The sequence below is a fragment of the Hyla sarda genome, chromosome 6, assembly GCF_029499605.1.
Source record: "Hyla sarda isolate aHylSar1 chromosome 6, aHylSar1.hap1, whole genome shotgun sequence".
NCBI lineage: Eukaryota > Metazoa > Chordata > Amphibia > Anura > Hylidae > Hyla > Hyla sarda.
In genome coordinates, this window is record NC_079194.1 from 118,831,872 (window position 1) to 118,855,277 (window position 23,406).

The 23,406-nt window shown below is 43.6% G+C and overlaps 1 protein-coding gene across 1 annotated transcript; it reads left to right on the top strand.

The window, feature by feature from the left end:
• The first annotated feature begins 1,724 nt into the window (after positions 1–1,724).
• Positions 1,725–23,406, top strand: RPN1 (ribophorin I). Its single transcript, XM_056524834.1, has 9 exons — positions 1,725–2,057; positions 10,534–10,598; positions 16,279–16,585; positions 16,871–17,080; positions 17,897–18,089; positions 18,378–18,477; positions 18,892–19,150; positions 19,543–19,788; positions 22,672–23,406. The coding sequence occupies exons 1-9, from the start codon at positions 1,833–1,835 to the stop codon at positions 22,852–22,854; spliced, it is 1,788 nt and encodes a 595-aa protein (XP_056380809.1). The 5' UTR covers positions 1,725–1,832; the 3' UTR covers positions 22,855–23,406.

The window sequence follows — 23,406 nt, forward strand, 5'->3', positions numbered from 1 at the left end:
AAGCAAGCACAAGCATCTCAGCATCAATTCAAGCTGGGCCTGAAGCCTAACTTCCAACAGCCACAAAACGTGAGTTACTCAAAGCTCAAACTACTAAATCCACATATTCCAAAATAGTAGCACAGTGGCTAGCATCAAAAGCTCATTGCTTCCCACGCCACTCCCAATCACACCTAGAACCCATGCCACCTTCAATCACACCTAGAACCCATGCCACATCTAATCACACCTAGAACCCACACCACCCAATCACACCTAGAACCCACACCACCTTAAATCGCACCTAGAACCCACGCCACCACCAATCACACCTAGAACCCATTCCACCTCCAATCACACCTAGAACTCATGCCACCCCTAATCACACCAAGAACTCACACCTAGAACCCACTCCACCTACAATCACACCTAGAGCCCACCCCACCTTCAATCACACCTAGAACCTACTCCATCTGCAACCACACCTAGAACCCACACCACCTCTAATCACACCTAGAACTCACGCCACATCCAATCACACCTAGAACTCACGCCACATCCAATCACACCTAGAACTCACGCCACATCCAATCACACCTAGAACTCACAGCACCTCCAATCACACCTAGAACTTGGGTTGAACTTGATGGACATATGTCTTTTTTCGACCATACTAACTATGTAACCCACACCACCTCCCATCACACCTGGAACCCACGCCACCACCAATAACACCTAGAACCCACTCCACCTCCAATCACACCTAGAACCCACAACACCCCTAATCACACCAAGAACACACACCATCTTCAATCACACCTAGAACCCACTCCACCTTCAATCACACCTAGAACCTTCTCCAGCCACACCTAGAACCCACTCCACCTCCAATCACACCTAGAACCTACTCCATCTCCAACCACACCTAGAACCCACGCCACCTCTAATAATCACATCTAAAACCCACGCCACCTCCAATCGCACCTAGAACCCCCGCCACCTCCAATCGCACCTAGAACCCACGCCACCTCCAATCACACTTAGACAACTGCCTGTGCTGACTTCAGAAAGTTATAATAGCCAAAGTTACCATGTAGCAAAATGATAATATTGGCTCACTACAGACCAAAATTCCAACCAGAAAACATGCTAACACCCAATGTGTAAGCAGCCAAAAAAAATAATAAAATAAAAAGTTGTGGAGCAGTTGCCCATAGCAACCAGATTGCTTTTTTCATTTTTCAGAGGCCTTCTTGAAACTCAAAACAGAAATCTGATTGCAGTGTTTCCCAACAAGGGGGGCTCGAGATGTTGCAAAACTACAACTCCCAGCATGCACGGACAGCCAAAGGCTGTCCGGGCATGCTGGGAGTTGTAGTTTTGCAACTCCTGGAGGCCCCCTGGTTGGGAAACACTGGTATAGGGAGGTGTACAGTGACATCTGAGCTCCAGGCAGGAAGCAGCGACTACTTGGACAGCTCATCCCTAGGTTTGTCTCTACAGACGCTCTGTCGCTCATAGGATTGAGCTGTCCCTTACATTGCCTGTTTAAAATGAATAGCTCAATTGCAAATAACCAGATTTTGATATAGAACATTATGTGAATTTATTTAGACAAAATGCAATTATTAGAAGCATAATGTACATTAACTCTATATAGAAATAGAAGCGTCCATCTCATGCGCTCTGTCCTGTCAGGCATTGTGTCGGTCACCCTCCCGTTGCTAGGCTGCGGCGGGGGCCTCGGCGGCCATCTTGTTCCCGCTTGGAGATTGAATGAGTAGTTAGTGGAGGCTCATCCGGGAAGCGTCTGGGATTCTGTTCTATCCACGTCCATCCTCCGCTCCCCGGACATGGAGCGCTCCGCCATCCGCACCCTTCTTCTCCTCACAGCCCTGACCGTCGCCGCTCAGGCCCACGAGCTGATCAATGAGGACGTGAAGCGCACCGTGGACCTCAGCAGCCATCTAGCCAAAGTGACGGCCGAGGTGAAGCTGTCCAACCCGGGTCCTGCAGCCGCTCAGTCCTTCCTGGTCGCCCTGGAGCCGGAGCTGGCCGGACACCTGGCCTTCCTGGGGGTCAGTATGCGCCGGTCACACTGCGACCATTGCTGGGGAGAGGCGGCCGGAGTATTGGGGGCATTCTGGAGAAATGTCGCCTGTGAGCAGGGCTCAAGTCCTGTAGGAACGCTTGGGAACGGAGTTCCTGCACTTTCTACAGCAGGAACACCGTTCCCATTAGCAGGAGTCCAGCAGGAACAGCCCTTAAGTGGAAAACTTGTGTGAGTTCCCAGACGTTTCTTTCCAGGACTTGACCCCCTGCCTGTGAATTTGGAAATGTCGCACTGTGGTGACTGCTCAAAGGTTCCTGTTAGGCTTAGGCCTCGTTCACACCTGAGTTCATTTGCTGCAGGAAAACAGTACTGCATGGCCCATTACACAACAGATCCCATTGACTTTAATGGGGTTCGCCAGGTTTCCATTTATTTAGCAGGATTTTGCTGTGTTTACAATGTGATTTGTGCACTGGGGTGCGGATATATTGGGAAGCTGTCAAAATGACAATCCAGACTGACACGTCCTGAGGTGACTACACTGGGGTCATTGAATTGAATGGGGCTAGTGACTGTCGGTTGTTTTTAGAATGTATACGATAGGGATCGACATGTATTTTTTATTTTTTTTGTTAGGGCCGATACCGATAATCTGCAACCTTTCAGGCCGATGGCCGATAACTTATACCGGAATATCTGTATAAAAGTTATCGGCTATTTACCCCCCCCCCCCCCCCCCCCTCGCTACTTCTGGCTTCGGCGGCATCCTGAGCTGTCACTGTGCACACTGACGGTGACGTCGCGGTGAGGACGTCATTGCGCTGCGTAGGATGCCGCAGGAGCCAGAAGTAGCGCGGGCCCTGGGAACAGGCAACTATAAAACCGGGGATGGGGGAGGCAATGGGGCAGCGTCTGCGGTCTCTGGCCGAGGAGGCAGGGCATTATCGGCAAGGTAATTGCCGATACCGATAATGTCCAAAATCATGAATATCGGCCAAACCGATAATCGAGTTTTGGTGTAGCTTGCAACACTTATCGGTCTGAGACAAAGCTTAGATACGGCTGGTAGATGACGGAACACAGTCACTAGCTGACTATACTGAAATGAATGGGACCTGTATGAGCACATATATATGTCATTTTAAAGGGGTACTCCCTGGAAATGTTTTTTTTTCTTTTTTTTTCTTTTTTTTTTATCAACTGGTGCCAGAAAGTTAAACAGATTTGTAAATTACTTCTATTAAAAAATCTTCATCCTTTCAGTACTTATCAGCTGCTATATGCTCCACAGGAAGTTCTTTTCTTTTTGAATTTCCTTTGTCTGTCCACATTGCACTCTGCTGACACCTCTGTCCATGTCAGGAACTGTCCAGAGCAGGAGAGGTTTGCTATGGGGATTTGTGCCTACTCTGGACAGTTCCTTATATGGACAGAGGTGTCAGCAGAGAGCACTGTGGTCAGACAGAAAGGAAATTCAAAAAGAAGAAAAAACTTCCTCTGGAGCATACAGAAGCTGATAAGTACTGGAACGATTAAGATTTTTAAATAGAAGTAATTTACAAATTTAACTTCCTGGCACTAGTTGATTTAATAAAAAAAATAAAAAAAATTTTTTTTTTCCAGGGGAGTAGCTCTTTAAGTTTCCTGATGTATTGTCTCTGGAGGCGCAATTTTTGGTGTGAACAACGCCTACATCCCGCTATTTGAACGGATTCTGCAATAGCGTTCCAAGGCAGATGTGACAATATACTGTAGATTGTGGTACCTGCCTGTACTAGTGCACATAGGTCAAATTATTACTGACTGGGTGCCTCCAGCAATTGCAAAACTACAACTCCCAGCATGCCCGGACAGCCTTCGGCTGTCCGGGCATGCTGGGAGTTGTAGTTTTGCAACTGCTGGAGGCATCCGTGTTGAGAAACACTAACTTAGGTGATAGTGTTTCTGCTGGAGCAGAGCTGAGTGTGTCAGGGCAAGCCGAAGGCTGTCTGGGCTTTGAGAATTGTAAGTTTCTAATTTGGCAACAGCTGGAGGCACCCTGTTAGGGAAACACTGGCTTAGATGTTAGCGTTTCTTGAGGAGCATAGATGTAGCAGAGCTGAGTGTGCCAGGTGAGATCTGTACGTGTCTGTGAATAGAGCAGACTGGTGTAGCCAAGTATAAGATATTAGCATTATCACGGTTACGTGGTTTACATAGGACTGCATTAGACTGTCATTTGAATTGAGTCTCTTAGCTCTGCTACGTGGTATGACAATCACAAGCTGAATTCGTAGCAGAGCTGACTGTGCTTGGTACTGATCACACGTGATATTGTCTTACATAGGACTGCATTTTTTTGCAGTGTACATGAAGTTTATAATGTTTATGGGTCTGATCAGATATTAGAGGGCACTGTAGTTATGTGGCGGTGCAGAGATACCATTGGCAGAGCTGTCTGCAGGGTATTGGTGGCCGCACCAGGAGGATGTCTTGTTAGGCTCCTGCCGCTTCCTCCTCAGCCTCCGCTCTGTAGGATTGTGACACGTCAGCACTTGCTCTGCACTCACTTCCAGACGAGAGCACTGCCCACCTCCTGCCTCCAACCCTCCCCTCGTCTTGTGCTTTCTGTAGACACCGGCAAGATCTGCTGTTGTCGGGCTGGACAAACTCCTTTTGTTTTAGACCACTGTTTCCCATCCAGGATTCCTCCAGCTGTTGCAAAACTACAAATCCCAGCATGCCCAGACATCCTAAGTCCAGGCACCCTGGTTGGGAATCACTGTTCTAGACATGGTTTGCTTGTACCTTGATACATTACAAAGAGGGCCCTGGCTTGTAGTCAGATTTATCAGAAATGTACATAGGGGCGATTTATCATTGCTATTAGAGTATTTTATTTTTTTCTGTTTTGGCGCAGTTTAGGCGTAAGCAGCATATTTTGAGACTTTTATGTGTCTTTTGATATAGACCGTTTCACTCTTTTTGCCTACCCGTAGAACCTTTTTCTTTTGGACCATGCAGTGGTCACGTATTTATCATTTGCGACTTTTGTCAAAAGTCGCTATTGTGCGCAAAGGTACTTTTTTTAGGCATAAAGCTACATCACCTACCAGTAGGCGTGAGAATCACTTCTACCTTCCGCAATTCAACCTTTAAAGGGGTACTCCGGCCCCAATACATCTTATCCCCTATCCAAAGGATAGGGGATAGGATGTCTGATCGCGGGGGGCCCGCCGCTGGGGACCCCTGTAATCTAGCATGCAGCACTTACCTGTTAGCACTGCAGGAAGCACTGGGTCTTATGCCTCCCGACCACAGGGACGGAGTATCATGACGTCACGACTCTGCCCCCATGTGACGTCACGCCCTCCCCCTCAATGCAAGTCTATGGGAAGGGGCGTGACTACCGTCACGCCCCTTCCCATACACTTGCATTGAGGGGGCGAGGCTTGACATCATGAAACTCCGTCCCCGTGGTCGGGAGGCATAAGACTGAGAGCCTCCAGCGCTTCATGCAGTGCTCACAGGTGGGTGCTGCATGCTAGATGGCAGGGGTCCCCAGCGGCGATCAGACATCCTATCCCTTATTTTTTGGATAGGGGATAAGATGTCTTGGGGCCTGAGTACCCCTTTAACCTCTTGTTTACAAGTGTCCCTCTCCCCTTCTATGACATGCACTCAGGAGCTGAGCCCGGGTCATAGCTGGGTGGTCCCGGTGGCTGTCACCAGGACCCATTTCTAATGCCTGGCTTTAACCCTTTAGACACCACAATCCAATTTGATTATAGCATCCAAAATCCAAGTAAAAATGTCCCAGGCAGATCTATGAAATTAAGTAGAACCACCTAACCTGCCAAATTCAGGACCCGGGAAAGTGTCTACTTCCCTCCCTCACAAGTGTCTAGAATAAGTGTATGTGGTCGAGCTTTTCCCACCACAGCAGAGCTGCGCAAAATTCATCATCCTGCTGCACCTTATTGATAAATAAGATGCCCGCTAGTCAAACCCACCACCCAAATAAATGTGGGAAAATAGCTCTACCCTAGGCATTCTTTGATAAATCTGGGTCATAGTGTCATCGTCTTCCTTCCTCTTTTCCTTCATTTTTCTTTTCCCTACTAGTCTTGTGGTTGTTTATGTTGGTCTCTGTGGTCCCTTTTTTTCTCTCCTCTCCCCTCCCCTTGTTTGTGACCCTCTGGACTTAATTCACTATATTCGCTGGTGAGCAGTATCACACATTCATAAGCTTCTTTCATGATCAGCATTATGGTCTTTTTGTGTTTGTACCCCGGTGTTGGGGCTTGCTTTATTTTGTTTGTCCTAGCAGGCCTATTATGGCTTCCTTTTTATTTAATGTGCTACTGGGTCCCGGCCATTTGTGATGTTGTTTGCATGTCCTTTTTTCTTTTTGGATTTGTACCCATAAAAATTCTTTAATAAAAATTAGTTTAAAAAAAAAAAAAGAGATGTACACAATGGCCCTTATTTACTATTGCAAACCCTACATGGTTTGTCGGCTTGTGCGCCAGATTCTGGCGCATTGTGCCAGAATTGAGATAAACCTGACTAAGGCTGGGTTCACACCACGTTTTTGCAATACAGTTCCCGTATCAGGTTTTTGATAAAAAGATTCCTCAAAACCGGACTAAATTTTATCAAAACGTGTGTACAAATTTTTCTGTGTACGTTTGAAAACCGTATACGGTTTGAAAAATGATGCCCGGTTGCATCCGGTAAGAAAAAAAACGTATACGTTTTAAACTTTTCACTCCATTATGAAAAGTTTCACTTGTTTGATATTCCAAGAAAAAAACTGTGCAAAGTCAAAAACCGTATGGTGAAAACTGGATGGAACCATATGCACATACGGTTCTGTACGGTTCCCATTGATTCCCATGTTTAAAACAAAAAAAAGTATACAGTTTTTCACCCGGACCAAAAACCTGTGGTAGGCCACGGTTTTCTGTCCGGGGGAAAAAAAAAGTAAAAAACCATATGGTTTGAAAAACTGAGACAACGTATATATTATGGAGCTTATGGTTTTGAATGGGAAGTCTATGGGCACGGTTTTCTGTACGGTTGCATGTTGTTTTTTTTTTTTTTTTTTATGACACAATATGCCGAAACCGTATAGCAAAATCGTGGTGTGAACCCACCCTATCTCTCCATTTTACTGAGAGAACCCGAAAAAGGGGCGTGTTCCTGACATTTCACCAAACCCTAACATATTTACTAAGGTTTCCACAGAGTATGTCCCAGATTTATCAAAGTGTGTGAGTGAGAAAGTGGAGAGATTTTCCCACAGCAACCAATCACAGTTCAGCTTTCACTTTACCAGAGCTTGTTACCTGAGCTGTGATTGGTTGTTATGGAAAAATCCCTCCACTCTCTCTCACAGTTTGATAAATCTGGGCCAATATGGTGGATTTGAGCTGAGGGAAACCAGGGGAAAAAAAAGGAAAATGTAGGGAATTAAAACCCACAAAGAAAACTCCACTTTTAGTAAATCAGGGCCGGTGTTAAGTTTATGGGAGAAGATATATATATATATTTTTTTTTTTTTTTTTTGGGGCTTATGTCCAGCGTATACAGTAATGCTGGCCATGAAGGAAGCCATGTCAGAACCTAGAGATGACGTTGTGTGGCACAACATAGCCCAATAGTCCAAGTAAAGTCACTGCATTACCTGCTTATATATAGTTGGGGTGTTTACAATATTCTCTCTTGGCTCCTTAGGCTTGTTTCACACTAGCAAATTACTTTGTTTAGCAAGTTCCGTTGCAAGTTCCTTCCTTAAATCAGCTGTCAACGGCAGTAACCAAATCCCATTATAGTCTATGGGATTTTTCTCATATCCGTTTTAATCCATTATAGTCCATTATTGATAACGGACGTTATTTTGTGACGGAAGATAGTACGGAAGAAAATAGTTCATTTTGCTAGTGTAGAAGAAGCCTTAGCTGTTGGGAATGTACACCTTACAAGCATGCACAGACATTTCCTGAATGCTGTCGGAGAGAAGGTTTAGCCAGCTCACCGCTTGTAGTAATTCAGTCTCTGAGCACCCGTTGTTTGAGCGAGCCTTCTCCTCGGTGTATGATCAGCCTGGATAAACAGAGGTGTCCAGCTCCCAAAACAAAAAAAAGGTTAAAAGTCCAAACTTTAATAATCTATTTTAAGACACTCAAAGAAAAACATCCAGTGTGGGTAAAAACCCCTTATGCTGACCCGTTTCGGACAATTAGGTCCTTAATCATGGCAAAGGAGGAAAATAAGTACAGACCTTATATACTCCATACCACATGTTTGCCAGGAACCTCCTATACTCCACCTGGAAGTTGGAGTCTGTCCATCATGTGAGTTAACCCATTCTTCTTTTACCGCATGTTACTGCATAGAAAACTATGTGGCATGAACAAATTCAAGACAAATACCAGAAAAAAATTATAATGATGATGATAATACAGTATGAAAAGATAGCGTAGTTCAGCAAAAATAAACCATTGGAAGGTCAGGAGAGAGAGCAAGTGCAGATCTAGTAGATCAGTAGTTAAAGGTTTATTTATTTTAATTTGACTATGCTACAGGGGCTGTAAAGTTAGTGTAGGTTCGTAATATATTGATCATGCAATTCTTAAATTTTTTATTTTTTTTTATCCACCACAATATTTATTTTTAACAGCATACAAAATTATTCAGGTCTTGGGTTTTCCCAGGTTGCAGTGCAACGAGGCATGACATCACTAGTCAGGTGTGCAAAGTGAGCCTGTCCTGCTTCAATGGGTGGAGCGATCGTTGGGTGAAACAGCTGGAGTCGCCCTGGTTAGAAAACAGTGGTCTTTTGAATGGAATGCCAGGGAGGAAAGTGACCTCACACTTACAAACAAGGAACTATGGTATGTGTAGTTTGGGAGAAAACTCCAACAGGAAATACCCAGTTCCCAAAAAGCTAGCCACAGTGTTATGGTAATCTCATGACATAGCCATTTAGCCCCAAGACAAGCGCAGATCCTTCCTAAGCATGTCCATTACTGTCTGCCAGGTACATACTAAAATCACCTTATGGTGGAGAACCCCTTTAAAACATAACTGTCATTTAAAATAAACAATTTGACATGTCACACAGATATGTGAAAAGTATTGATTGGTTAGTGTCAGTAGTGAGACCCCCAACAATAGTTGGATATAGCCAGGTGGAGCGCATGCTGAAGCCATGTTCTTCCTGGCTATATCTAACGATCGGTGCTGAGACCCCGACCAAGTTGTTCAGTTGTTGCTTTTTTATTTATTTTTTATTTTTTTTAATGGCTATAAGGCGGCTGCATTGCCACAGCTGATGCATTCACCAATGGCCATGTGATGTTTCCGGGATTATTAGCGACATCAAGCAGTCATGGGGCAGCATTCACTGGCATGTGGGGAACCTATTACATGGTTAGGGCCACTGGACAGTCTGTACGGCCCTTTTCTTCAATCACTGTAAGCTGCATAGACCCTATTACACCTGCTTAGAAGGTGCAGTCAACTAATGTATGAGCTGTTCAGCTGATAATCTCCCTGTAGCCGCCTGCAGTCCTCGTTCTCATGATGGAGGTGCAGGGCCACTACAGAAACCTCCAGCAGCTCTGTTTGGGTTATTGGATTTCTTTAAAACATTAGTTAACAGTGTCACATTATGTAAGGGCTAAAGACACCCGTCAGCATCACCAGGGAAGCCTTGTTACATGAGACGTTTCATACACTGTAGTGAAGTCTGCAGCCGAATTATACATTTTTTATTTTTTTTGTAAGATTTTGTTGCCCATAGCAACCGATCTAAGCTCTGCTTTCATACCAAAGCAATATGAGAAATGAAAGCTGAGCTGAGAGAATCTTGATACAGTGTGGGAGATTCATTAAAACCTGCCCAGAGGAAAAGTTGACCAGTTGACCATTTCAAAAAGGAAAGGGATGTCCTGATTGGTTGCTCTCTCGCTCTCTTGCTTGCTCTCTTGCTTGCTCTCTTGCTTGCTCTCTTGCTTGCTCTCTTGCTTGCTCTCTTGCTTGCTCTCTTGCTTGCTCTCTTGCTTGCTCTCTTGCTTGCTCTCTTGCTTGCTCTCTTGCTTGCTCTCTTGCTTGCTCTCTTGCTTGCTCTCTTGCTTGCTCTCTTGCTCGCTCTCCTTGTCAGAGTCTGCTAGCCAAAGCCCATTTGTTATTTCACCCCATTTTGAATGCATAAAAAAAGTTGTCCTGGCGGAATTTGTTCAGTGTGCAACAGCCCAAACGGTTTTTGTTGGGGTACTGCAAACATAGATCTGAAAAACTGGGCAAAATAAAGCACAAAGTATGCTACAATCTTGGGGAACTTTTAGGGAGGGGGAAGAGCTTTTTTTTTTTTTTTTTTTTTTTTTTTTTTTTTTTTTTATACCCTCATCCAGCTTTTTCACTAGTGTAGGTGACATTTCCCCCTGTGACTATTATTACCTCTTGTCTGTGATCATTGTGTCCGCTGTCAAGTAATATATTTTCTTGGGTTACAGGTGAAAACAGAGGATGAAGAGGATGGATACCTGGAAGTACGGGAAACAAAAGTCAAAGGAAAGAGGTAAGGCCTAGGGTTAATAACATCGGTAGCGTTGTACAACTAATTGACGTAGTGATTTGGTACCTGCCCCCTCTTATTTTAGAAGGTAGAATTTTAAGATGAGCGCCGGACGAAAGTGAACTTCCTAAGAACAAAAACGTAATACCTTTTCTGATCCCAGGACAATCTCTGTAAGTGTAAGTAAGCACATGGCTAGTCTTCAGAATTCCAGGCTTATTGCTTTATTATCTCCATAGTCTCTTCCAGTGCCAAGATATGATTTTCTTTGTTATGTAGGTGAAGCTCAAAAACTCTGGAGGTGTTGTCCAGCCCATGTCCTCCTTGCTGTCAGTCATACGGGTAGTGGGCAGTGATGGAGGAGAGAGGCTGGAGTTACCTGGCTCTTGTCCTGCTGTGGAACACCCCAGGGCTTTTCAGCCGCCTCTAATAATAAAACAAGCTTACACCTCTGAACTGGAAAGGACTATGCAGATAACAACGGTATGCCAAGTGTCCAAATGGCTAATCTTATCTATCCATGTGCATATTTACACCCATGTTTTTGTTTGGACAGGTTTGCTTTAATGGGGGTACAAGGGATTACTAAAGTGGTAACTGTATGTATCTCCCTTACTAGTAACCTCACGTGTCACATTAGTTTACTCCTGTATGCACACATTAGTATGACGCCTGGGGTTAAATGAGGCACATGGGGTTATGAAATTGATTATTTCATATACCTCACATTGTAATAACACCAGTGTACCTCAAATTATTGACTTGAGGTAATACAAGGCTCTTGAGGGGTAATGTGAAGTGATTGAGATATGTTATTACATAGGTTTCTCACATAGTAGAGGAGAAACGTCCATTTACTGCTGCAACTGCACCTATTACAACCCATATGTGCTGCTGCTTAGGATGTGTATTCTTCCTAAGGGTATGTGAACACAGATTTCTGCACAAAAATGTCTGGTTACACTGTAAAAGAAACCTTTCCCCATGACAGACCACACCATACTGACTGCAGTTCAGAGAGAACTAGGGCAGCACTGCACCCAGACAAGTGTGCATAGAATTACTGGGGGCTGGCTGTCATTATGGTGTTGAAAGGAGTTTTTAAGTTGCGTAGTAGGGTCACATATCTCACAAACTACACAGCTTCCCTTCAAGTCCAGACAGGAGGTGTTTGGTCCATGGTCTCCCAGTTGTCGCTCTCTTACGGTGAAGCTGCAGAAGATTTTGAGGGGCTTCTGTGTTTTTTTTTTCTTGTGCTGACTTTCACTAGTATAGACCCCACTTGTCTGACCAAATATCTACAGGTGCAGGGTCATAGATCATATGGGGTGGGTCATAGATCACATGAGCTCCATTGTTGTTGAGTTGCTCTTGGTTTAGGGCTGCATGGGCTTTGTAGTGCTAAAAGAGAAACTGACAGCAGGGTCACCCACACTAACTTGAATTTATAGGTAGATAGAAACAGGGTCGCCCTCACTAATGCCTCTAACCAGGTAAAAATCAGTGCAGCTGTTCAGGAGAGTCATCTTGCTGCTAATATGGTATTTCCTTTTTAACTGCACTGTAGCTGCTGCCTGTGCAATGCTTTTTTTTTCTGCTCGCTCTGCTGATGGCCCTGTTTCTTTCAGTTAATCTCTACCCCATAAATACTCATATCTATCCCTTAGCACTTCAGTGAAGGGGGTGTGCCTATCACCATGGTGGGTGGAAGCATTGTATATTAACCCCTTAAGGACCCTTGATGTACGCGTACGTCATGATACCCTGGTACTTAAGGACCCATGACGTATGCGGACGTCATGGAGAATTCCAGTCCCCGCCGGGCGGGGATTGGACCTGGATGCCTGCTGAAATCATTCAGCAGGCATCCCGTGCAAATGGGATCATCAGACCACCCCCATGTCGTTGATTGGCGCAAATCGCAAGTGAATTCACACTTGCGACTTGCGCAATTCCGGGTCATACGGGTCTATGGTGACCCGGAAAATAAGGGGGATTGGGGTTGTCCAAGACGCCCACGATCCCCCTGAAGGGATAGGAGTGAGGTGGCAGGGGTGCCACCCCTCCTATCCCTGCTATTGGTCGTATAGACGCTACGACCAATAGCAGGGGGGGTGGGGGTTTAACTTTCGCTTTTCCCGTTCTGCCTGCCCTCAATAGGCAGGGCAGAACGGTGAAACCGAAGGGGACTGGCGACGAAGTCCACTTAGCCATCCGTGGCAGCGGAGCGACGATCGGGGGCGGAGATCAGCGACAGAAGAGGAACACGATGCGGCTCCCTGAATCCTACAGAAGCCGGTGAGTTGCCTAGCAACATCTTGAGGGCTATAGTCTGAGACCACTATACAGTGGTCTCTAAACTGCAGACCTCCAGATGTTGCAAAACTACAACTCCCAGCATGCTCAGACAGCTGTTTGGGCATGCTAGGACTTCTAGTTTTGCAACAGCTGGAGGGCTACAGTTTGAGACCACTGCACAGTGATCTCCAAACTGTGGCCCTCCAGATCTTGCAAAACTACAACTCCTAGCATGCCCACACAACTGTTTGCTGTCTGGGCATGCTGGGATTTGTAGTTTTGCAACATCTGGAGGGCCACAGTTTGGAGATCACTGTGCAAAACTGCAAATCCCAGCAAACAGCTGTCTCGACATGCTGGGAGTTGTAGTTGTATACCTCCAGCTGTTGCAGAACTACATCTCCCAGCATGCCCTTTGGCGATCAGTACATGCTGGGAGTTGTAGTTTTGAAACAGCTAGAGGAAGAACTTATTGTATGGCAGTGTTTCCAAAACAGAGCCTCCAGCTGTTGCAAAACAACTCCCAGCATTTCCGGACAGCCACTGACTGTCCAGGCATGCTGGGAGTTTAGCAACAGCTGGAGGCACCCTGTTAGGGGTATTCTACGCCAGTGATTCCCAATGTCCACCCCTATGCAATCCCTAATTTAGTCTTCAAATGCGCATGGCGTTCTCTCACTTCAGAGCCCTGTCGTATTTCAAGGAAACAGTTTAGGGCCCCATATGGGGTATTTCCATACTCGGGAGAAATTGAACTACAAATTTTGGGTGGGCTTTGTCTCCTTTTACCCCTTATGAAAAGGAAAAGTTGGGGGCTACACCAGCCTGTTAGTGTAAAAAGTAAAACATTTTCATAAGCGTGAATATTTTCACAAGCGTGAAAGGAAAAAATTTGTAACGCAATTTCTCCTGAGTACAGAAATACCCCATATGTGGGCATAAAATGCTCTGTGGGCGCACAACAAGGCTTAGGAGTGAGCGTGCACTATTTACATTTGAGGCCTAAATTGGTGATTTGCACAGGGGTGGCTGATTTTACAGCAGTTCTGACATAAACACAAAAAAGAAATACCCACATGTGACCCCATTTTGGAAACTACACCCCTCACGGAACATAAAAAGGGGTATAGTGCGCCTTAACCCCACAGGTGTTTGACAAATTTTCGTTAAAGTTGGATGGGAAATGAAGGGAAAATATGCTGGTGTTAACCTAAATTTACAAAAAAGAAAGTTGTAACAGCACTCTAGGTCAAAAAATGGAGGCTCTTAGCGCACTTTTTAATCAAAATGTGTCGTTTCCCCCCCCCCCCCCCCCCATCCACCACGCGGAGGTGGCCTCATATCGGATGGGACCCTAACATAACTCACCTCTGCTGTGCATATAGCCTCTGACTGTGTGACATGTTGGATCAGCCATTGACTAAACCACCTCCAGTCTTAGAGGGGTGGGGTGCACGGCTAAAGAGGGTGCCACAACCCCCCAACTTACAAAGTAAGAACAAAAGGAAAAATAGCCAGCACAACAACCTAATACACAGGTGACCGCTGCTGTGGCAAATACAAAATGTACAAAAAAAGTTGCAACAGCACTCTAGGTCAAAATGGGGGACACATTTTGGTGGATGGGGGGACACATTTTGATCAAAAAGTGCACTAAGAGCCTCCATTTTTTTTGACCTAGAGTGCTGTTGCAACTTTCTTTTTTGTACATTTTGTATTTGCCACAGAAGCGGGCACCTGTGTATTAGGTTGTTGTGCTGGCTATTTTTCCTTTTGTGTTAACCTAAATTTTTCATTTTAACAAGGGAAAATAGGGGAAAAAAAGCCCACAAAAATTTGTAACCCCATTTCTTCTGAGTAAGAACATACCCCATATGTGGATATAAAGTGCTCTTCGGGCGAACTACAATGCTCAGAAGAAAAGGAGCACCAGAGAAAATTTGTCCGGAATTGAAGGCCACGTATGTTTACAAAGCCCCCATAGTGCCAGAACAAGTGACCCCATTTTGGAAACTACACCCCTCATGTAATGTAATAAGGGGTACAGTGAGCATTTACGCCCCACAGGTGTCTGGCAGATTTTTGGAACAGTGGTCCGTGAAAATTTTAATTTTTTTATTTGCACAGCCCACTGTTCCAAAGATCTGTCAAACACCAGTGGGGTGTAAATACTCAATGCACCCCTTATTAAATTCTGTGAGGGGTGTAGTTTCCAAAATGGGGTCACATGTGGGGGGGGGGGGGGTCCACTGTCCTGACACCACGGGGGCTTTGTAAACACACATGGCCCCTGACTTCCATTCCAAATTCACTCTTCAAAAGCTCAATGGCGCTCCTTCTTTTCTAAGCATTGTAGTGCGCCAGCAGAGCACTTGACGTCCACACATGGGGTATTTCCATACTCAGAAGAAATGGGGTTACAAATGTTGGGGGTCATTTTCTACTATTACCCCTTGTGGAAAAACCAGCACTTTAGTGATTTTTTTTTTTTTCCATTTACACATCCAAATTTAACAAAGTCGTGAAACACCTGTGAGGTGTTAAGGCTCACTGTACCCCTTGTTACGTTCCTTGAGGGGTGTAGTTTCCAAAATAGTATGCCATGTGGGGGATTTTCTGCTGTTCTGGCACCATAGGGGCTTCCTAAATGTGACATGCCCCCCAAAAACCATTTCAGCAAATTTCACTCTCCTAAATCCCATTGTCGCTCCTTCCCTTCTGAGCCCTCTACTGTGCCTGCCGAACACTTGACATACACATATGAGGTATTTCCTTACTCAAGAGAAATAGGGTTACAAATTTTGTGGGGCTTTTTCTCCTATTACCACTTGCAAAAATTCAAAAACTGGGTCTACTTATCAGCTGCTGAAGTTGAGTTCTTTTGAGTGACAACAGTGCTCTCTGCTGACACCTGTCTGTCTCAGGAGCTGTCCAGAGTAGCAGCAAATTCCCATAGCAAGCCTATCCTGCTCTGCACAGTTCCTGAGACAGAGGTGTCAGCAGAGAGCACTGTTGCCACTCAAAAGAACTCAACTTCAGCAGCTAATAAGTACTGGTAGGATTAACTTTCTGGAGCCAGTTGATATGAAAAAAACTTTATTTTTTTTCTTGGAATACCCCTTTAAGATGAGAATACCATTATAGCAACAAGAATATTTCCTGGACCGATTGTTACTGGTTGAGAAGCGTCGTAAACAGGATCACCTGCACTAATCCATCTGTATATTCAGGTTAGTTAGTGCTGGTGACCCCGCTGTCAGTTTTCCTTTAATTTACACAAAAGTCAGAGACAGGCTGGGCACCTCTGTATACTGGACAGCTATGACTAGTGCATTGTTTTGTGTTTTTCTTCTATCCATTTAACATATTCTCTTTATTCCATCAGTGGAAAACAATTCTCAGTCCAGCTTCCATCCTCTCTGTCTCCTGGAGCCAAGACCAAAGTCTTTATTGAAGCCGTCTACACTCACATCCTGCACCCATATCCCACCCAGATCACACAAGCAGAGAAACAGTTTGTAACCTTTGAAGGCAACCATTACTTTTATTCTCCATACCCAACCACATCCCAAACAACGCGTGTAAAGCTTTCCTCCCGGAATGTCGAGAGTTACACGAAGCTTGGAAATCCATCCCGATCAGATGACACCATTGAATATGGTCCCTTCAAAGATATTCCGGGGTGGAGCCATGTAAGTATGTAGAATTTTTTCACCTGGATACATTTTGCAAGTTCTTTATGATAGTCCTATTTTTATTGTCATGGTTGGGAAATGTATCCTTAACAATAAATGGTGTTAAGGCAGTACACGGCACCAGCATAAAACTAATGGTCACCACTTGGTATGTTTGGTCCCCTCCTAGGCGGCAGTATTCTGCCACCTGCTTCTTATCTGGAATAAACTACTTTATGTGTTATGTTAAATGCATATTTATAAATTTTAACCCCTTGTTTTGTTTTTGTTTTTTCCCCTCAGGATGTCTTAAAGGTTCACTATGAGAACAATAGTCCTTTCTTAACTATTACCAGCATGACCCGTCTTATTGAAGTCTCCCATTGGGGCAACATTGCTGTCGAAGAGACTGTTGATTTAAAACATACTGGAGCATATTTGAAGGGACCATTCTCCAGATATGATTACCAGAGGCAACCAGACAGTGGAATCTCATCTGTCAAATCCTTTAAGGTAGTATAGAAATTATATTTATCCCCAAAGCTATACAGAAAATGGATATGTATATGTGAAGATAATCAGGTTGTAAGGTGGTGCAGCTATATCTACTGGACATTTAGAAGCTTGTACGATACTCATGGTTTTCGATTCTTAACCTACAGCCCAACACTTTGTGTATAAATGTCTGACCATTCTTTTCTGCTGTTTGGTCCCAGTGTGTGTTGGAGTTGATTTCCAGAGTAATGACACTCAAATGGTACCTTTTTAGTGACTTCTTCTCGGCTAGGTTCCCAAAGGTTTTTTTTTTCTCTGCCAATTTTTGAGCCACAGTCAACTGTTGATCCTGTAATAGGAGAAGTAGAAGTCCTTACTTTATATCACCTATTCCTTTTGAACATATTCCTGGCTTTGGCTCAAAATCTGCAGTGGCAGTTTTCAAAAAATGCCAGAAAAAAGATGTGGAAACCTAGCCTTAGACTGCGAGAGAGTCATTTGTCAAAATGGAATGCATTTCAAATTCGCAGCCTAAATTCCTGAACGGGACACACTCAACACTCAACTCTCACCCCATAGCAGCTGTCTTCAGTGAGAGACCCCGTGTAATGTGATTCTATTGGTTTTGGAGATGGCTGCTGTGGAGACGAGGCTCCGTCTTGTAATGAATCGTTATATACAGTGGAGATTTTGAAATGCATGAAAAATGACTGATGCACAGTGCTACACAATAGTAATAAAAGACAAAGGAATTAAAGTTACGCTTTAACGTAGGTGGTCTGTTATTAAGCCTAAGAACTCTGCAGATTTGTTAATCTATTTTCCTCTCATTAGACAATTCTGCCAGCGGCTGCTCAGGATGTGTACTACAGGGATGAAATTGGCAACATCTCTACCAGCCACCTGCTAATTCTGGATGACTCTGTCGAAATGGAGATCCGACCCAGGTTCCCTCTTTTCGGCGGGTGGAAAACCCATTACATGATTGGTTATAACCTTCCAAGTTACGAGTACTTGTACAATCTCGGTGAGTATCAGAGTATGCCCAATTCCTTTTCATGGCTCTTGGGATTTGTCTTTATTTTTTATAAATGTCTGAGTAAACCTGATGCACAAAGCCAACCATGTAGCCTAATGGGACTTGTATTCATTGCAATATAGTGGCTGCGTATTTGTACACACAGATCCCGTGTGCCGGTAATTGTTTGCAGCATCAACCTCAGTTACATTTGCAGCAACTTCTCAGCATTGATTGGTAGTTTAGGTATGAGTTTCAAATGTCTAACATGTTTTGTCACTGTTTTTCCACCCACAGGTGACCAATACGCTCTGAAGATGAGGTTCATTGATCATGTTTTTGATGAACAGGTTGTGGATTCTCTGACTGTCAAAATAATCCTTCCTGAAGGAGCAAAGTAAGTGGAAAACAGATGTTGCCATAAAAACTGGTGCCGGTCTGATATCTGTTTGGTCCTAGTACAAATTTGGCTTCTAAAATCGACTTTATCTACCACAGATTGGTTTAGTAGCCAGAAACTAGGTAGTTGGATAAACTTCTCAAAGTTTAGGCCAAATATTTAGGTGAATATGCTACATGCTCCTGAATCCTGTCTTGTCCATGCAGGCCACTAAGGCTTATAGTATACAGAGATCCATGTAGGAAACCTCTTCCTGTAATGTATTTATATTCGGTTTAGCCTACATCACTTTCTTTATATTGGGGTAAAATGCAACACATTGACATTACACGGTACCAGTACTGTCAAGTGTCCTCACCCCCTAACCAAGCAACTCTTTATGAAGTCCTGACTATGTAAAGTTATTTCCAGATATATCCAAGTAGAAAACCCCTACGACTTAAACCGAGCACCCGATGAGCTGCACTACACCTACCTAGACACCTTTGGCCGGCCGGTTATCGTCGCTCATAAGAACAATCTAGTTGAACAACACATTCAGGATGTTGTGGTTCATTACACATTCAACAAGATTTTGATGCTCCAAGAGCCTCTCCTGGTGGTGGGAGCCTTCTACATCCTGTTCTTCACAGTCATCATCTACGTCAGGCTCGACTTCTCAATTACCAAGGTTAGTAACTCCTTTCTTTTTCTGTGGTATGAATGTTTTTGTATCTGGCTGTAGTCATGTCTTGTAAGAACAATAATAAGATGGGTGAAGGGCTATGGTATGGTGGCCTTAGGCAGATGTCTTACTAGTTATTCATTAGGCTGATAATTATCTGACCATCTGTACTCATGGAGCAGTGATTACTATCAAAGTGAGTTATTTGCTCTCTTAGCTAAATGTTTCTATAAAAGCTGGGTTACAACAAATGGCCACCAGCCCAGCTCCCACAGTTTCTTCAGAAATAGATGTAAGTCATGTGACCCTTAAAGTTGAAGAGTTTTCTTGTTGTTTCACCCTGCAATCAATAAAAATCTGCTGAATGATCTTCTACATTGTGCACATTGTCATGACAGGACCCAGCAGCTGAAGCCAGGATGAAGGTTGCCTGCATTACTGAGCAGATCCTTACTCTGGTCAACAAGAGACTCGGCCTTTACCGTCACTTTGATGAAGCTGTGAACAAGTACAAGCAGTCCCGGGACATATCCACCCTAAATAGTGGCAAAAAAGCCCTAGAGACTGAACACAAGAACCTAGCAAATGAAATCGCATCACTGCAGTCCAAGCTAAAGGCTGAAGGCTCTGACTTGTGTGATAAGGTAAGTTCTCAATCTGAGCCATTAGATATTTTATTTTAAGGGGATGTCCAGAATCAGTAAAAACATGGCTGCTTTCTGCAGAAACTGTCAGACCTGCCCATGGGTTGTGTTTTCAGCCAGGCTTCCTTGCAGTAAATGTGCTTGAGCTGCAATGCAGCACAGATGATGTGCTGTTCATGCAAGAAAGGAACTGTACCTGTGCACTTATGTCATTGCATCAGTTGGGTCTGCGTTTTACTGTGACAGGTGAAAGTGAGGGATCACAGGTTAATTTTAGGTAAGAGGAGCAAGTGACAATGACCTGCTCAACTTGTGATGTAAGGCTATGTTCAAACGTCAGAATGTCCGTACAGAAAACTCTCTGTGCGGACATTCTGCAATCTGGGCACCGATGTTAGGACTGTACAGGAATGCGTTGTCTCGTAGACAGCTATGCATTCTGCAGAAAGAATGAACGTGTTCATCCTTTCTGCAGACATGGAAATCGGAATTTCCATGCCTGAAACATCTGGCACGGAAATTCCGCCATATGACTGGTTTTGAATCAGGTGAAAAGAGGGGTATTTTATTTATTTATTTTTTAATTATTATTATTTTTTAAATATATATATATATATATATATATATTTTTTGTACGTTATTACGGCTGCAGGTGGTTTTGAAATTCTCTAGCCTGATCCTGTTATCAGCACTAGGTACCCTTTACCCTGTAGATGCTGCTATAAAAGTTCATTGTGACATTTTAAAGACCACCAAGACAAAATCATGGGGTCCCGATCAGCTAAGAGGACGGCTCGTCCCTACCTGCCCCGATCTATGCGTCTTCAGTGCTGGAAGCCATGTCAGCCTGCACTAATGGAGCGCTGATAACAGAACAATGTTGTGCAATGGTACAGCATTGTTCAGTATATGCAATAGAGAGAAGAATATATATAAAAAAAAAAAAAATAGTTAAAGGAAATCTGTCATCAGTATCACCCGCACTGACCTGTCGTACAGGCTTGTAGTGCGGGTGATACTAATCAAAATGATACTAAGGGCATCTGTAACCGTTATGCAGTTGCTCGTTTTTGGGGTATGCAAATTAGGTCCTTGGGGCATGGGCTGAGCTCTGGGCACTCTGACGTAATCTTCAGCCAGACGAGCGCTCCACCCAGCTCATCCATATGCTAAACCCCCTCCTTGCTTGCGCACTCGAGCTACTGTACAGTGCATGTGCCGGGTGAGCAGGGAGTGGGTTATGCATGTGGATAGGCTGGTCGGAGCTTCCACCCGAAGATTACGTCAGTGCCTGGAGTTAGTTAGAGCTCTGCCCATGCCCCAAGGACCTAATTTGCATATCCTAAAAACGAGCAATAACTGCTGAACTGTTCCGGACGCCATAAGTATAATTTTGATCAGTATCACCTGCACTACAAGCCTTTATGACAGGTTAGTGCGGGTGATACTGATGACAATTTCCTTTAATGTGAATTAGTCCCTTCCCTAATAAGTTTGAATCATGCTCCTTTTCCCTTTTGTTTATTTAAAAAGAAAAAGTGGTATTGCTTTGTGCGTAAATGTCCGAACTATTAAAATATAAAATTACTGAAACTGATTTCTGTAAATGTAAAAAAAATTTACTAAGTCAATTATTTATGATTTTCTGGTCACTTAATAGAGCAGAAAAAAATTCATAAAAAGCGATCAAAAAGTCCCACAAAAACGGTACCGATTAAAAACTAAGAATCACGGCACAAAAAATGAGCAGAAAATAATAATTATAGGTGTCAGAAGAGGACAATTTTAAGCATACTATGTTTCATACAAAAGGTTACAATAATTTTAAAGTTGTAAAATAAAGCCTGTATAAGCTTGGTATCTTTTTAATCGTATTGAACCACAGAAAAAAGATGTAAGTTTTAATGAAACTGTGCATTGGGTAGAAATGGAAGCCCCCAAAATTTAACTGTTTTTTTTTTTTTTTTTTTTTTTTTTTTTCATCGTGTATTTTGTGGTACGAGTGTTTATTTATTTATTTATTTATTTATTTTTTGTACCACCAATTGTACTTTTGTAATAAGTCCTTATATGGATCTGTAGGTTAAAATGGAAGGCGGTTTAGCTATTAGTGTGAAAAAAAAAAGATACACAGCCGCACATCCACAAATTATATTTTGATCTCCTTGCTTCTCAGCATAATTTCAAAAACAGGTTGTTAGTATATATTTTGATCAAAAAGTACAAGCCCACTTAGTCAGAGTGGGTCCCTAACCTAACACTGGTGTAGTGCCGGGCAGCGACCGCTACCCCTGCAAAAAGGATCGACCGATATCGATTTATTTATTTTTTTAGGGCTTATACCGATAATCTGCGAACTTTCAGGCTGATAGCCGATAACTTATACCGATATTCCGGTATAAGTTATTGGCTATTAACCTCCGGCCCCACAGATCAATGATTTAAAGCGGGCGCTTTAAATCGATGAACTGCAGCGGCTTTTGACGCCCCACAGTAACAATTTGCCGCCACAGAGCACCACACCAGTGTGAACCATATGCTCCCTGCCAGAGGGCACTATGCCAGTGTTAGGTTAGGGACCCACTCTGACTAGGTGGCCTTGTCATGATGAGTGGACTTGTACTTTTTGATCAAAATATATACTAACAACCTGTTAGTTTTTGAAATTATGCTGAGAAGCAATTAGATCAAATTACAATTTGTGAATGTGCGGCTGTGTTTCTCTATTTTTGTTGTACATTATGGCTATTAGGATGCTTGGAGGAAAAAATGAAAGAAAAACTGATCTCACTTAGGGGTTAAGTAAATTTACGTATAGCGCAGGTAAATGTATTGGCCCTATTTTAGTATTGCTTCAGATTTATCATGATTTTGACTTCCCAGGTCGCAGAGATCCAGAAGCTAGACAGTCAAGTGAAGGAGATTGTGGTGAAATCCTCCTCTGAAGCTGAGCGCTTGGTTGCTGGCAAGCTGAAGAAGGACAGCTACATCGAAAGCGAAAAGCAGCATGCCAATAAACGCCAGGAGCTGGTCAACAAAATCGACAACATTCTCGATGCATTGTAACTGCTTTAAGATCAGGACTGGACAAACCTCAGGAGCCAGACTACAACAGTGCCTGGAAGCATTACATTCTTTGCGCCTTTCTGCATCCTTGTCGGTCTAACTCCTGAGTTTAGCATCTTTTGTCCCCTCCTGCTTTATTGTCAACAATATGAGATTAAGGTGCAGCTGTGTGTGTGCCGTGTGCTCACCAAGCTAACACCATGCTCTTATTCTGAGTACTTATTGGATGATCATGATTTCCCCTGAGAGTTTATATGAGCAGTTTACTGCCAATGTACAATCTTCTCCCACTTGTGCCCTGCCATAAGGTAATGCCAGGCACTTGGCTGCTTAACCCTTCAGTGGATGCGGGCAGTTTTCTAGAAAATATTAATAAAGAACACCAGATTTTATTCACTGTTCTTCAGCAGTTTGTGCCTGATATTCTCCCAGGGGATTAGAATATTTTTTTTGGTTGGGGATGTATGATACATGCGAATGTGGTGAAGTTAAATAAAGAGAACAATTTTCCTGTCCCTTTTTAATGAAAATTTTTGGTTATCATTTTTTTTT